At 39.1% G+C, this 14,136-nt stretch overlaps 1 protein-coding gene across 1 annotated transcript in view; it reads right to left on the reverse strand.

The window, feature by feature from the left end:
• The window catches only part of DCT (dopachrome tautomerase), a gene marked incomplete at its 3' end in the record, with an annotated part of 46,481 nt that overhangs the window by 14,051 nt on the left and 18,294 nt on the right, over positions 1-14,136 (reverse strand). The window contains exons 5-6 of the mRNA XM_080688924.1: positions 12,939-13,118; positions 10,671-10,806 (exon numbers count right to left, since the gene is read on the reverse strand). Coding sequence (XP_080545050.1) covers positions 10,671-10,806; positions 12,939-13,118 — 316 coding nt within the window. The remainder of the gene's footprint in view (positions 1-10,670; positions 10,807-12,938; positions 13,119-14,136) is intronic.

The following is a 14,136-nucleotide window of genomic DNA, read 5'->3' on the forward strand; positions in this document are numbered from 1 at the left end:
AATGCCCCCAGATTCAATCCCCAGTACCACACACACACACACACAAAATTCATATGTGTACATAAAATTCATACAATGTAAGGGGCTGGGGATATGGCTCAGTGGTAGAGTGCTTGCCTAATATGCACAGGCCCCTGTGTTCTATCGCCAGCACCAAAAAAAAAAAAAAAAAACCAAAAGAGTGTATATGATACACATTATTTATATAATGTTTATGTATATAAAGAAAAATATCAAAGTGCTAACTAGAAATTCAGTCCTAAGTGCTAACTAGAAATTCAGTCCTTAACCCTTTGAGGAAGAAAAGCTGTACTTTAAGAATTAAACGTTGAACAGATGCAGAGGATTACAGCAGGGTTCTGCTATTAGTATGTCAGCTTTAAAAGAAGTGACCAGTTCAAGATGTATCGTAAGTAGACAATAAAGGCTGCAGAGAGAAATCAGGTCATGTTAGACGATATTCTACTGAGAGAATAAACTATGCCCAGGCCATTCTTGGCTATGGAATCATCAAAACTTTATGATAGAATTCATGCTAGAACCACCTTAGATTTGTATATAAGTTGTGGTTTACCATTATATTCACATTTTATCATTAATGAAGTGTATATAATTTGTCCTTTAATGTAGGTTTGCTTTTTCTCAGTAAAGTCTGTATTTAATCTTCTAAAGCCTAAAGTTGAAAAGAACTCCTTGAGGTGACATTTAGCACCTGCCAGATTAAAAAAGCAAAAACAAAAACATCCTGCGGACTGAGCCAAAAAAATCCCGCCACCCTAGCACCTTCCCAAACAGGCGGCCAGCCGTCCTCTCTAGTGCCTCAGCTCCTCTAAACCCACCAAGACGCTCTCCTCCTACTTTAAAACAGCATATTACATAAGAAAAAGAGCAGTTAAGAAACTGAACTACGTGCTCACCATAAAACCAATAGCCTCAGCCTTTCAAAAACCAGGACAAAAATATTCAGACCTGCCCTTCACCAATTAGTGTATTACTGCTGATTAACATGATCTAACAGGACTAAATTACCCCAGCTATAATAAAAGCAATTGTGAAGGGGTCAAGTTAAGAATTGTTTCAACTGACAAAAGACAAAACTGTTGTTAGAAGACTGGACGTGGGGAAACCCGTGAGTAGGAAACTTTTTTATAACCTCTGCTCAGTCACACACTGGTTGGTGTGAACTTGTGCACATTTACTACTTTCCCTGTAGTCTATTCTTCCCCATAGTTAAAATGAGGAGAGCAGGTTCCATACACAGAATTTCGAAGTAAAAGATTAAATTTTCATGCTATCTAGGATAGGGGCTGGCATAGAATAGATGCTTAATAATATAACAGTCTCCTAACCACCCCCCCCAAAAAAATGTGGAGGTTGCTGGGAATTGAACTCAAGGCCTTAAATGTCCTAGACACACACTGTGCCACTGTCTGTAGCCTTGGCCCCTAACAAGAAATTCACTGAGGATCTACTAAGTGCCAGGCACATTTCTAGAGGCTAGATATGGTATAAATGATCATGTCCACTTCCCATAAGCTAATAAAACTTAGAAAACATATCTTTATGTAACCAGACTGTTAGATTTTATGAAAAACAAGCCCCCATCAGAAGCTAAGTAGATATGTGTCATCCTGTTAGATCTCCAGAATTATGAGTTAGATAATTCTCTTTTCTATATAATTTATCTAGCCTCAGGTGTTTTGTTATAGCAATGAAAAATAAACTAAAACAATGCCCACCAGCAGACACCTAATTAAAAATTTCAAGATTTTGCCGAGCATGGTGGCACATGCTTGTAATACCCGTGTTTGGGAGGCAGAGACAGGAGGACCACGCAGGTTCAAAGCCAGCCTCGCTGGCTTAAGAGACCTTGTTTCCAAATAAAATATAAAATAGGTCTGGGAGTGTAGCCCGGAGGTAGAAGGGTTCCATTCCCATTCCCAATACCACCACCAAAAAAAAAATTCAAAGATTTCAAGATTAATCCATACAACAGAGTACCATACAGCCAAAATATATAAATGGCAATGCCCTTTATGAACTGATATGAAGTGGTTTAAAATAATAAGTAAATAAGGAGGCATATAAGTCACTATAGCATTTTTCTATTTGGGTAAATACAAACTTATTTGCTTTTATACTCATAAAATACATCTGAAAGATTAAAAAAGAATGATAATGGGTGGCTGGGAGATACTAATAATACAAGGACTTCATTTTGTAATTTTCTCATTTGAAACTTTTTATGTTCATTTTTTATTTTAAGATTTAAAAATTTAGGGAGAGTTATATTATAGCTCAGAAGTAGATGATATGATTAGCATGCCTGAGGCCCTGGTACAATCTCATATACCAAAATTAAAATAAAATAAAAATTTTGGAAACTATGTAACTATCTTAAAGTTAAGTAAACTGAATGAAAATGGAATATTACATGTAATGTATGCATTTAATTGCAACTGTATAAAGGAAATTAACAGAAAAAGTAAGATGAAATTATAAACATTTAAAATTTTTCACCAACTTTTCTGTAATTGTAAATAATATAAAAGCCATTAGCCCATTAAAAATAAAAATTTGAGCCAGGCGTGGTGGCACATGCTTGTAATCCCAGAATTTGGGAGGCTGAGACCAGAGCATCGTGGTTCTCGACAGCCTCAGCTACTTAGTGAGGCCTCTGCAACTCAGTGAGTCCCGGTTTCAAAATAAAGAATAAAAAATAGGGCAGGGGGTGTATCTCAGAGGTCAAATGCCCCTGGGTTCCATCCCCAGACCTGCAAAAAATAAATAAATAAATAATAAAAATTTAACCTAAAATAATATTATTCTAATTTCCAAAAAATCAGTCTAATTCTGATATTTGTTACTTAAAGAAAAATAAAGTGGTACATTTTAAGTGCTTCACTCTTGAGAAGAATAAAGCAATAGCCTACATTTCTTTTTAAACATTTTCAACTCTACCCTGAGATTTCACCTAACTCCAACTAAAATGGCAATCATTAAAAACAAACAACAACAAATGCTGGTGCAATATGGAGAACTGGGCACTCTAATACATTGTTGGAGGCATTGCAAATTAGTCCAATCACTTTTGCAAATAGTATGGAGGATCCTCAGAAGAATGGGGATGAATCTACCATATGATCCAGCAATATCCCTTCTGGATATCTAACCAGAAGAAGGGAAACCAAACTACCAAACTAATGCATGCTTATCTATGTTCATAGCTGCACAATTCACAATTGCCAAACTATAGAACCAGCCAAGATGTCCATCAACAGATGAATGGATTACAAAACTATGGGATATGTAGAGAGTGGGATTTTACTCAGCCATAAAGAAGAAGAAATTTGTCATTTGCAGGGAAATAGATGAAACTGGAGGACATTATGATATGTGAGATTAGTCAGTCACAAAAAATAAAAAATCAGATGCTCTCCCTAATATGTGGAAGCTTGGGAGAAAATGGGTCATAAGAGGAACTCTAGATGAAGAAGGAGAAACCATAGATTAGTAAATAAAGTGACCCGAGTGGGATGGGAGGGGGAAGAGAGAAATTCCCTAATGTATATGATGTACATTCACAAACATATCACTAGGCCAAATATGAGAAGGAGGGAAAGGGAAGAGAATGGGGTAGGAAATGGGGAAGGGCTAAATGAGTGATGTGTGCATGTGTGCCTGTACCATCTTGTACCCTATTGAGAGGTATGACTACAATTCATCAATGAAAAATAAAAATAAAAATATTTTTAACTAAATTCATATTAACTGAGAAACATTTTATACTTGCACTTGAGACCTTTTGATTTTACTAACTTTATGGTAGCCTAGAACAATAATGTCAAAAGTGATCTTACAGGATTAACTTCGAGTAGTCTATTAGGTATTTATTTCTATAAATTTATTTTCTCTTATTTATTGATACAGGGACTAAACCCAGGTACATTCTACCTCTGAGCTACACTTCCAGTCATTTTTATTTTTTTATTTTGATACAGAATCATGCTATTTTGCTGAGGGTCTCATTAACTTTCTGAGGCTGGCATCAAACCTGCAATCCTCCTGCCTCAGTTTTCCAAGTACTGGGATTACAGGTATGTGCCACCACGCCTGTCTTTTTTAAATTTTATATTTCTGAATTAATGGCTCTATCTTATCTAATTGATTTCCACTGTTACAAAATACAAGTGGTAACAGTACTGTTTGCCTATGTTAGTCCATTTAGAAATTCAGTGTATAACGTGGAGCAAACACAGCTGTTTAGTGAATATTTATCAGTGAGTCTATGGACTTCCAAGCAACTGAGGAATTGAAGGAACTTATAACTCACTGGATGTACTTTCTAAAAGGATAATAGCAAAACCATACCAAGATACTACCTCATCCAGTCAGAATAGTTGTTATCAAAAAGACAAATGATAACAAGTGCTGGGGAAAATGTGGAGAAAGGGGGAAAGGCGGACTCTTACACAGTATTGGTATAAAATAAGTAAAGTCATTATGGAAAAGTATGGTTGTTCCTCAACAAATTAAAAATAGAAGTCCCGTATGATCCAACAATCCTACTACTGGGTATATCGTCAAAGAGAATAAGATCAGTAAGTAAGAGAGAACTCTGCACTCATGTTTATTACAGCACTATTCACAATAACCAAGATATGGAATTAACATAAATTCCTGACAGAGGAGTGAATAAGAAAATGCCCTTCACACATGATAGAATATTACTTGATTATAAAAAAATAATAATATCTTGTCATTTGTGACATTGTATTAAGTAAAATAAGCCAAGCACACACACAAAAAAATACTTCATGATTTCATCTAAGTACACTTTTGGAAATAACATCTTTAGGAATTGAGAAGAATATTACTCATCACTAACATAGTTTCTTTCTTGGCAGTTAACTACATAACATTACAGTCTATTGGTTTACTTTTTGTATTCTTTCCTAGATTATATCTAAAGTTAATATTGAAGGCAGCACTACAGTATTCCTGTGGCCTAATCTTATTTTCCATGATAAATGTGTGCATTGGCTTCACTTATCATAAGAATGATTAGAATTTCAGAGATTGGTCCAGAGCTCTTTCTATATTTAGTGTTCTGCCTTCTTTTACTCATTACTGTGATCATACAACTCTGTACTTCCCTTGCTTGAAATATTTTAGGAAAAAAAATAATTTTAACAAATGCCATATTCAATATATTTGCAAGAATTTGAAATTCCAGAGGCTATAACTTTGTTAACCAAAATGCTTTAACCTAAATCCCAATATGCCCAAATAAAAAATCATTTAAGGCTGAATAGACTTCAGCATAAAACTGTTTATAAATAACCTAAAGTAATTCCTAAACTAGTGCCAACATATTCTTTCTTCTGCACCTTTAAGAAAGACAAGGGTGGCTTTCTATTCATTCATATGTATATGATAACCTATTACCAAAGAAAAACAAAACTTGAATATCAAAGATATAAAAGTAAGGAAAAAGAAAGTCGGGTGTGGTGGTGCATACTTATAATCCCAGCAGGGTGAAACAGGAGGATCATGGTTTGCGGACAGCCTCAGTTACTTAGTGAGGCCCTTTGCAACTCAGTGAGACCCTGTTTCAAAAAGAATAAAATATAGGACTGGGAGTGTAGCTCAGAGGTAGAATGCCCCTGGGTTCCATCCCCAGTGCTGAAAAAAAAAAAAAAAGTAAGGGGGGAAAAAGATGATTAAACAGCTAGATAAAGTATTTTTTTGTGTTTGTGTGTGTGGTACTGGGGGTATAACTCAGTGGTAGAGCCCCTCCCCATTCAGTCCCCAGTATCATTCATAAAAAAATAAATACAAAGATCATATAGTTAATTTCCAGAAGTACCTCATTGCTCTAATATTGTAGTTTTAGATTAACACTTTCTTTGTGTGTGTGTGTGTGTGTGTGTGTGTGTGTGTGTGTGTGTGTGGTTCTGGGGGTGGAACCCAGAGGCTTTCTACCTCCGGGCCATACTCCCAGACCTATTTTCTATTTTATTTGGAAACAGGGTCTCACTAAGTTGCTGAGAGCCTCACTAAGTAGCTGAGGCTGACTTCAAACCTGTGCGATCCTCCTGTCTCAACCTCCCAAGCGCAGGAATTACAAGCGTGCGCCACCACACCCAGCGTAACAGCTAGTATTTTTGAGCAACACATAAATCCTGGGATTAATTTCTCATTCATAAAGTCACAATATGTGTTTTCACTTAGGGCAGGAAGAGAATCTGATGAAGGAGATATTTCTATTGCAAAGAAAGGACATTGATCCCTCAAGGCAGTGATTGACAAAGAAAAGCCTGAGGACAGTATATTAAATAAAAATGCCAAGCCCAGAAAAATAATGTATGGGCCCACCACCTGTTTTTTTCTAAATAAAGTTTTATTGGAACACCACACTCATCTGCTCCTGCGTTAGCCTTGGCTGCTTTCATACTAGAGTGGGAGAGTCCAGTAGTTGTAACAGAGACCGTCCCACCTGGAAAGCCAAGAATATTTGCTGTCTGGCTGCTGACAGAAAAACATTGCTAGCTCTTGTGCACTCACTGGGATTCCTTTCAAGAAAGAGACGGCAGACCTAGGAATGCAAGATACTGAATACCAAATGACCACCATCACCATTATCTCCTTTAGAGGGGAGAGAGGTTTGGGAACCATCCTCAGTTTGTCAGGAGTCCATGGTTCTACTCACAATTTTTCAGAATACTGGATAACAAGAATTTGACATTTTCTTTATGAATATGGACTGTGTGTACAAATTATATGGTTGAAAATGTATGTTTAAATATGAATTGGTTTAGCCGGGGGTGGTGGCGCACGCTTGTAATCCCCGCACTTAGGAGGCGGAGACAGGAGGATCGCGCAGGTTCGAAGCCAGCCGCGCACGCTGGCTTAGGAGACCCTGTTTCCAAATAAAAATATAAAAATAGGTCTGGGAGTGTAGCCCGGAGGTAGAAGGGCTTCCAGGAACTCCATTACCACCAAAAATTAAAAATAAATAAATAAATAAATATGAACTGGTTTAGAGATGTGTAGTATAGGTAAATAGCAAAGAAGGCAGACACTGGAAATTCCCGCATGACTGATGGCTGAGATGGTGGTGAGGGACGTTATCTGAAATAGCAAGTCAGAACCCTTGAACAAGGCAGGCATCCCAGAGACGGCAACGATGCCATCACAGATAAGCTCCAGCCTGGGACCAGGAGTTCACACTTCTGATGGTCCCTTCATTACACTATTGCCACCACACAAATATGAGTGGAAAAACATTTTTTAGAAGGAAGGACCAGCTCTATCATCTCAGGATTTCTTAAAGTTCATCTTTACAATGATACAGTCCATCTGGGGGCCCCCAAAGTTACTCAGACCTGGAAGTTTCCATCCGTCCTGCCACCAGGCAAACTTAAAGTCATTGGAAACTACACTTTTACTCTCTTTCTTCCTATCTCCTTTTCTTTGTATCCTGGGTCCAGTAAAAATGCTAAATCACTTTTGAAATACCTCTGACTTTGCGCTTGTCAGTCAACTGCCTTAGGGCCAACTGTCTGCTACAGAAAGCAAGATAAGGAGCCTTAATTAAGATTTGGAAACTCAAACCTGACACACATTTCTCTAATTCTTTCCCACTGACTATCAAAAAGCATGTTATTATTTTTATGATAACATTTGTATGGTCCTTGACAGTTTCGAGACATCATCACATTATCCTAATCTACGAAGAGCTGCTTTAATAAGCACAACACTTTCCCATCCCAATAGCAAGTCATGTAACCAACACCGGAGAGGGCGAAGCAGCAACTCCACACCACTCAACGGCATTCCCAAGGTGGTACAAGTTAAGACTAAATTAAATAAAAAAACTGACTTGCATAAAGTCCAGTGTCCTTTTTTTACTATGTCACGGAACCTTCCAGAAGCTCAGAAAAACAAACTGCTAGAAACTGACAGGTTGAGGATGCACTGTGCTGGGGATACATGTTGAAGTCCTAACCTCAAATGTGCATTAGGAGATGGAGCATAAATGGAGGCACTAAAGTTTACCTAGCTCATGAGGGTGAGGCCCTGATGTGATAGCTCGGTGTCCTTAGAAGACGAGACACCGAAGCGCTCATTCCCTCGCTCTGTCTCCATCATAAGAAGTCCCAGCCACAAGACCCAGGGAAAAGCCCGCCCCAGAAACCAAGTCAGCTGGCTCCTTGGTCCTAGCCTTTCTGATCCTCTAGAACAATGGCTATTGTTTCAACTACCCAACCTGTGGATTTTATTATGGGAGCCTGAGCAGAAAATGACACACTGCTAAAATTCACATCAAGGTAGGGAAAATTCTGGAAGAAAAATAATTGTGGTTTCTGGCCACCGTACAATCTGAATTCAAAACACTGGCAAAATAATAAAAAGGCAAGAAGTGAAATTTGTCCTTGAAATTGCTTGCAAACTATCTAAGACATGTAACTCAGAAGTCCGGAAATGCTGGAATAGATTGTAGTAAGTGCAGTGTCCGTAAGTTCAGCAGAGGACGTGTGAATGTTTATGTTGTGTGAGCCTCCCGAGCCCACTTTAGTGAGTTGTAACCTTGGTATCCTCGTGCCAGACATAAACAACTTTGTGGAACATCAACATCAAAGGCGCTTGCCGGGCGTGGTGGCGCACGCTTGTAATCCCCGTGCTTGGGAGGCTGAGACAGGAGGATCGCACGGGTTCAAAGCCAGCCTTAGCTGCTTAGTGAGGCTCTCAGCAACTTAGTGAGACCCTGTTTCCAAATAAAATATAAAAAAAGCTCTGGGAGTATAGCCCGGAGGTAGAAAGCCTCTGGGTTCCACCCCCAGTACCATGAAAACAAAACAAAACAAAACAAAAACATCAAAGGCGTTTGTCATGGATCAGGACAGATACTAGTCAATTCCACAGCCACATCAAACACGGACAAATGTAAACGCTTCCCGAGCCAAGAACTCCCCTTGCCTGGCTCTGTGAGCACTGCGGCTGTAGTCAAGGAACCGCAGTCTAGTCTGCCCTCCTCGTGGGTAAGATGAGAATCACCACAGAATCACCACAGCCATAGAATCACCCTCCCTTCCTGACAGCATCCACTCCAGAGCAAAACTCTCTTGCTTCTTCCCCACAACCTCCTCGCACAAGCCCACATCCTCCCTCCTTCCTCCCCTCCCTCTCTCCCTTCCTTTCTTTCTTTTCTGGTACTAGGAATTGAACCCAGGGGCATTCTACCTCCAAGCTACACTCCCAGTCATATTTTAGTGGGGTTTTTCTTGTTTTGAAATAGGATAGTTGCTGAAGCTATCCTCAAACCTGGAATCCTCCTGCCTTCTAAATACTGAGATTGCAGGTATACCTCCATGGCATTTACCTCCTATCAGAATTTTCTAATATTTACTACTTGAGACCCTCCACCATCTTCCATTCTCACCCCACATGGGGTAAAAAGCCCAAGTGTGTACAAGTACAGTAATGGGAAACAGAGTCTCTGCCCTTTCTAGGTCCCCAGGGGATGGGAAAAGCCATAGATAGAACCAAACTCTAACTCTATACACCATGTATTTTCCTGTATGTACACATCTGTGATAAAGTTTAATTTATAAATTAGACATAGCAAGAGATTAATAACAATAATAGAATGAGCAATTGTAACAATATACTGTAAGAAAATGTATATGAATGTGGTTCTCTCTCCTTAAATATCTTGCATTGTACTGGTCCTTCTTTCAGACTGGTTGATCTTGGTTCACTAAACCATGGGTAAGGGGGACTGCTTCCTGAACACCTGTGCTCCTGGGAGTCCTTGGCTGGAGGACATTAACTAAAGAGAAGTTTAATCAATAACGAATGAAGTTTAGTGACTAATGTGGCCCTAACTGGCACAGGCCTCATTTTATTTGTCTTAGGGGAACTCCTTAGTGAACATGTTTTAAAAAACTAATAAAGCTTAGGATTCTTAAACTTACAATCCCATTGTCAAGTTTTGCAAAAGTTTTCCTTTTGTGTTAAAGGGAGACAGGAATCAAACTCAAATACATCAAGGGAGGAGATAATATTTAGAATGTTAAAGAACAGTTAAACTCCTCATGGTTAATAGCCATTCTCTCCCCTCTGGTGGTCTTGCGTCTCAGGAGTATGAACAAAGTAAGTGACACCAGATGTGAGTTTGTATGTTGTTGCCATTGTTGAAGGCATTTCTCGTCTTGGTTCACTACCCACCTGCCATTTTCCTTCTCTCTTTCGGTTACCAAAACCTTTCTCTCTGGTGCATCTCATTGAAGGTTTGTATGGAGTTAACACACTTTAACCCCACTCATTTAATAAAAGAACCTCATTTACAATTATGCAAATTCATGATATAAATTTTTCTAAGTTATGACATCATTGTGTTTATTTATGAAGTCACCTGTGGACTATAAACTCCTATCTAAGGTCATCCAAAAGCTAAACATCCCTGAAGCATGATATTCTATTTAGGGGCTTCAAATCCTACCTGGATATCCTAATAGTATGGATTAAAATTAATTTATGTATGCATATTTCACATTGTTCATTTGGAGAGTGAAACACAACCAAACCTTAGTCTTACCAAAAAACAAATAAATCCAGCATATTATCTAGAAACTCTTTCATCGATTCTGAGTCTCGGAACATACCACAAAAACAGGATCATTGGCAGCGGAATGCGGTAAGGCACTCGTCCCATTCAGGAAGGAGTGAACCAGATTGTGAAGGCTCACCACCTGAGAGTCCAGCGTCCCGTCTGCTTTATCAAATCCTTCCAGAGCATTCCTGAGAGAAACCAGCATGTCAGAACAGGCGCAGATGGAGAAAGGTCTCTCTGTATTGTTTCTATCCTAGATAGTCATCTTCTAATCTGAGATTGAGAAGGGATGAGAGGCTCTGCCACAGCTAATTAAGAGTCAGCCCCAGCCTTTAATGATAATCAATCAATCTCTCTCTCTCTCTCTCTCTCTCTCTCTCTCTCTCTCTTTTTCGTTTTTTGTGGTGGTACTGAGGATTGAACCCAGAGGCGTCCTACCTCTAAGCTAGGGCCTCAGCCCTATTTTATTTTTATTTTGAAATAGGGTCTCACTAAGTTACAGAGAGCCTCATGACTTGCTGAGGCCGCCCTTGAACCTGTGATTCTTCTGTCTCAGCCTCCCAAGTACTGGGATTACGGGTGAGCGCCCCCACCCCTGGCTTACTGATAATCTTTCATAAGGGGAGCTCATTCTTCCTCAATAATGCTTCTGTACCCACTCGGTGAAATGTTCTCCTTTTGTATTATATGATAGTTATTTGCCTTCATATCTGTCTCTCGTGCTTCTGAAGAATAAGGACTATGTTTTTCCCTATTTTATTGCCACCCAATATCCCACCAAGCACAAGGTCTATGATCAATAAATGCTTTTTGAATTAATATATAATCTTATTTTCAAGTTTCTCAACTAAATTGACCTTCAGCTTGATGCTATATTCAACATTCTAGACATATCCTCACATCCCCCTTATCTTTCTTTCCCTGCTCCATTTTTAGGAAATTCATATTGTCCACACATTAACTTGGTGATCCCCAAACCTAAGCATACCTCGAAATCCCTGGCAGAATTGCATATTTCATGCCCAACTCCCAGCTTTCTCATCCAGCAGGTGCAGGCTGGGTCCCAACAATTTGCATTCCCAACCAGCACCAGATGACACCAGTGATGGTCTGAGCATTTTTTAGGACCACGCCCCTGACTCAGAACAATAGCAGATGCAATTTGCTTTAGTAGTATTTGTATCATAGTAAAAAACTAATGCATATTCTTTTTTTAATTTTTTTAAAATGTCACCCTTTGCCTCCCTTGACACTCCTCTGAGGGCTGTGGCCAGCTCCAGCACAGGCTCTGGGCCTCGGTACACTTAGCAAACTTGCACACTTAAGTTCAGCATATCCCTGCTCTTGGCCTTGTACAAGTTGTGTAATTCATATGCAGTTTAGAGACAGGGAGAGAGAATCTAGTTTTGGAGAAGCTGTACATATATCTACCACCTATTTTGGTAGCCCCATCTATCTTTATGAAAATTTTCTTTCTACACATATTTCTCATAATTCTTGCTTTGATTTTCTTTTTTGTGGTACTGGGAATTGAACCCAGGGACGTTCCACCTTCAAGCTATACCTCCAGCCCTTTTTATTTTAAAACAGAATCTCACTAGGTTTTTAAGGTTCTCACCAAGTTGCTGAGGCTGACCTTGAACCTGTGATCCTCCATCTCAGACTCCCAAGCACTGGATGTATATTACCGTGTCAGCTTCTCACAATTCTTAAAGGTTTTTGGGGTAGGAGAAAATGAGTAGTTGGTCTTTAAATGAGAACTCAGACCCCAATATTAAGGTCTATGGCTGATAAATTTCTAATGTCAACATTTTTTAAAATAAGAAGGGCCGGGCGTGGTGGCGCACACTTGTAATCCCCACGCTTGGGAGGCGGAGACAGGAGAGTCGCACAGGTTCGATGCCAGCCGCGCTGGCTTAAGAGACCCTGTTTCCAAAGAAAAAAAAGTATAAAATAGGTCTGGGAGTGTAGCCCGGAGGTAGAAGGGTTTCCAGGGACCCCAGTACCACCAAAAATAAATAAATAAATAAAATAAGAAGGAAAAAATCCACAACATGGACATCTTTAAAGTACTATATTTGGTGAGGTGCCATGCATCCCAAGCTTTGAACAGCTAAAGTAGAAGATGATAAAACAATCCTAGTCATTATAGTGAGTAGATGAACACTTTCCTAATACCCATCCTTTGTTAATCATGTATTAAGCCCTCCTTCATTACGTAGATTTGTAGATGTCTCCCAACACCTGGATTTCTTTCTAGTTCATCGCAACCACAAATACTAAAATCTAAAGAGATTGTCGAAGAGCTTACAGCACCAACCTGAAGCTGAAGGTAGAGTTCTGGAAGAAAGGAGGATTGTCAAATTTCGAGAGAGACAGACAATCCTGCACATTTTTTAATGTTGGCAGCTGCTCATTGTTTCTCCCCACTTGATTTCTTCTCAGCAAACCTTCATAGGTTCCATTACATAAGGTGACCCGGCGGTTGTAGTCATCCAAGCTAAGATTTATAAGAAAATTAAAAATAGTACATCTTAATTCATGAGGGGTACCATAAATTTGGGCCAACCAAAACAACTGGGGTCATAGTCATGGGAAATTTTTATTAGTTACCTAAAAATAATAAGAAAAAAGTGGTTAAAAAATATTATCAATAAGCCAGGTATGGTGGCACATGCTTATAATCACAGTACTTGGGAGGCTGAGACAGGAGGATCACAGGTTCTTGGCCAGCCTCAGCTACTTAGTGAGGCCCTCTGAAACCTAGTGAGACCCTGTTTCAAAATAAAGAATAAAAAATAGGGCTGAGGGTGTAGTTAAGGAGGTAGAATGCCCTTGGGTCCAATCCCCAGTACCACACACAAAAAAAACTCTTGAAAATAGTTACAGATTAAGAAGTTTCAACCACATGGAGACACAAATTATAACTATAAACATGAAAATATTTATTTTAATTTATATTGGTACCCAGGGACATTCTACCTCCCGAGCCACACCCTCAGGCCTTTTTTTTATTTTTACTTTTTATTTTTTGAAACAAAGGCTCGGTAAATTTCTAAGGGTATCACTACATTGGTGAGGCTGTCCCTGAACCTGTAATCCTCCTGTCTCAGCCTCCCAAGTACTAGGATTACAGGTGTGCACCACCATGCCTAGATAATAGAGGAAGGAATAGAATAATAAATACCATTCCATTGAAGACAGTTTACAAGGCGAGATGGTGACTCCTGTTACATGCATTTGAATCTGGGACAACTAAAGGGAGATCAGAGTGGCTCCCATTGCACTGAGCCAAGATGCTCTTAGTGGAAGTGGCTCCAGGAAAGACTTTTAGGCAAATTGCTGGCAGAGGTCAGAGGAAAACTAATGAAACTATACAAAGGGAACATTTATCAAAACCTTTTTTTAATGTTTAAGGAAATGGAAATGTTAACTGTCTTGATTTGATCACTATAAAAATGCATCAAATGATCCCACTAGACCCTATAATTTATACAATTAAAATAATAATTAATTTT

The sequence above is a fragment of the Muscardinus avellanarius genome (assembly GCF_963383645.1).
Source record: "Muscardinus avellanarius genome assembly, chromosome: 2".
Classification (NCBI taxonomy): Eukaryota; Metazoa; Chordata; class Mammalia; order Rodentia; family Gliridae; genus Muscardinus; species Muscardinus avellanarius.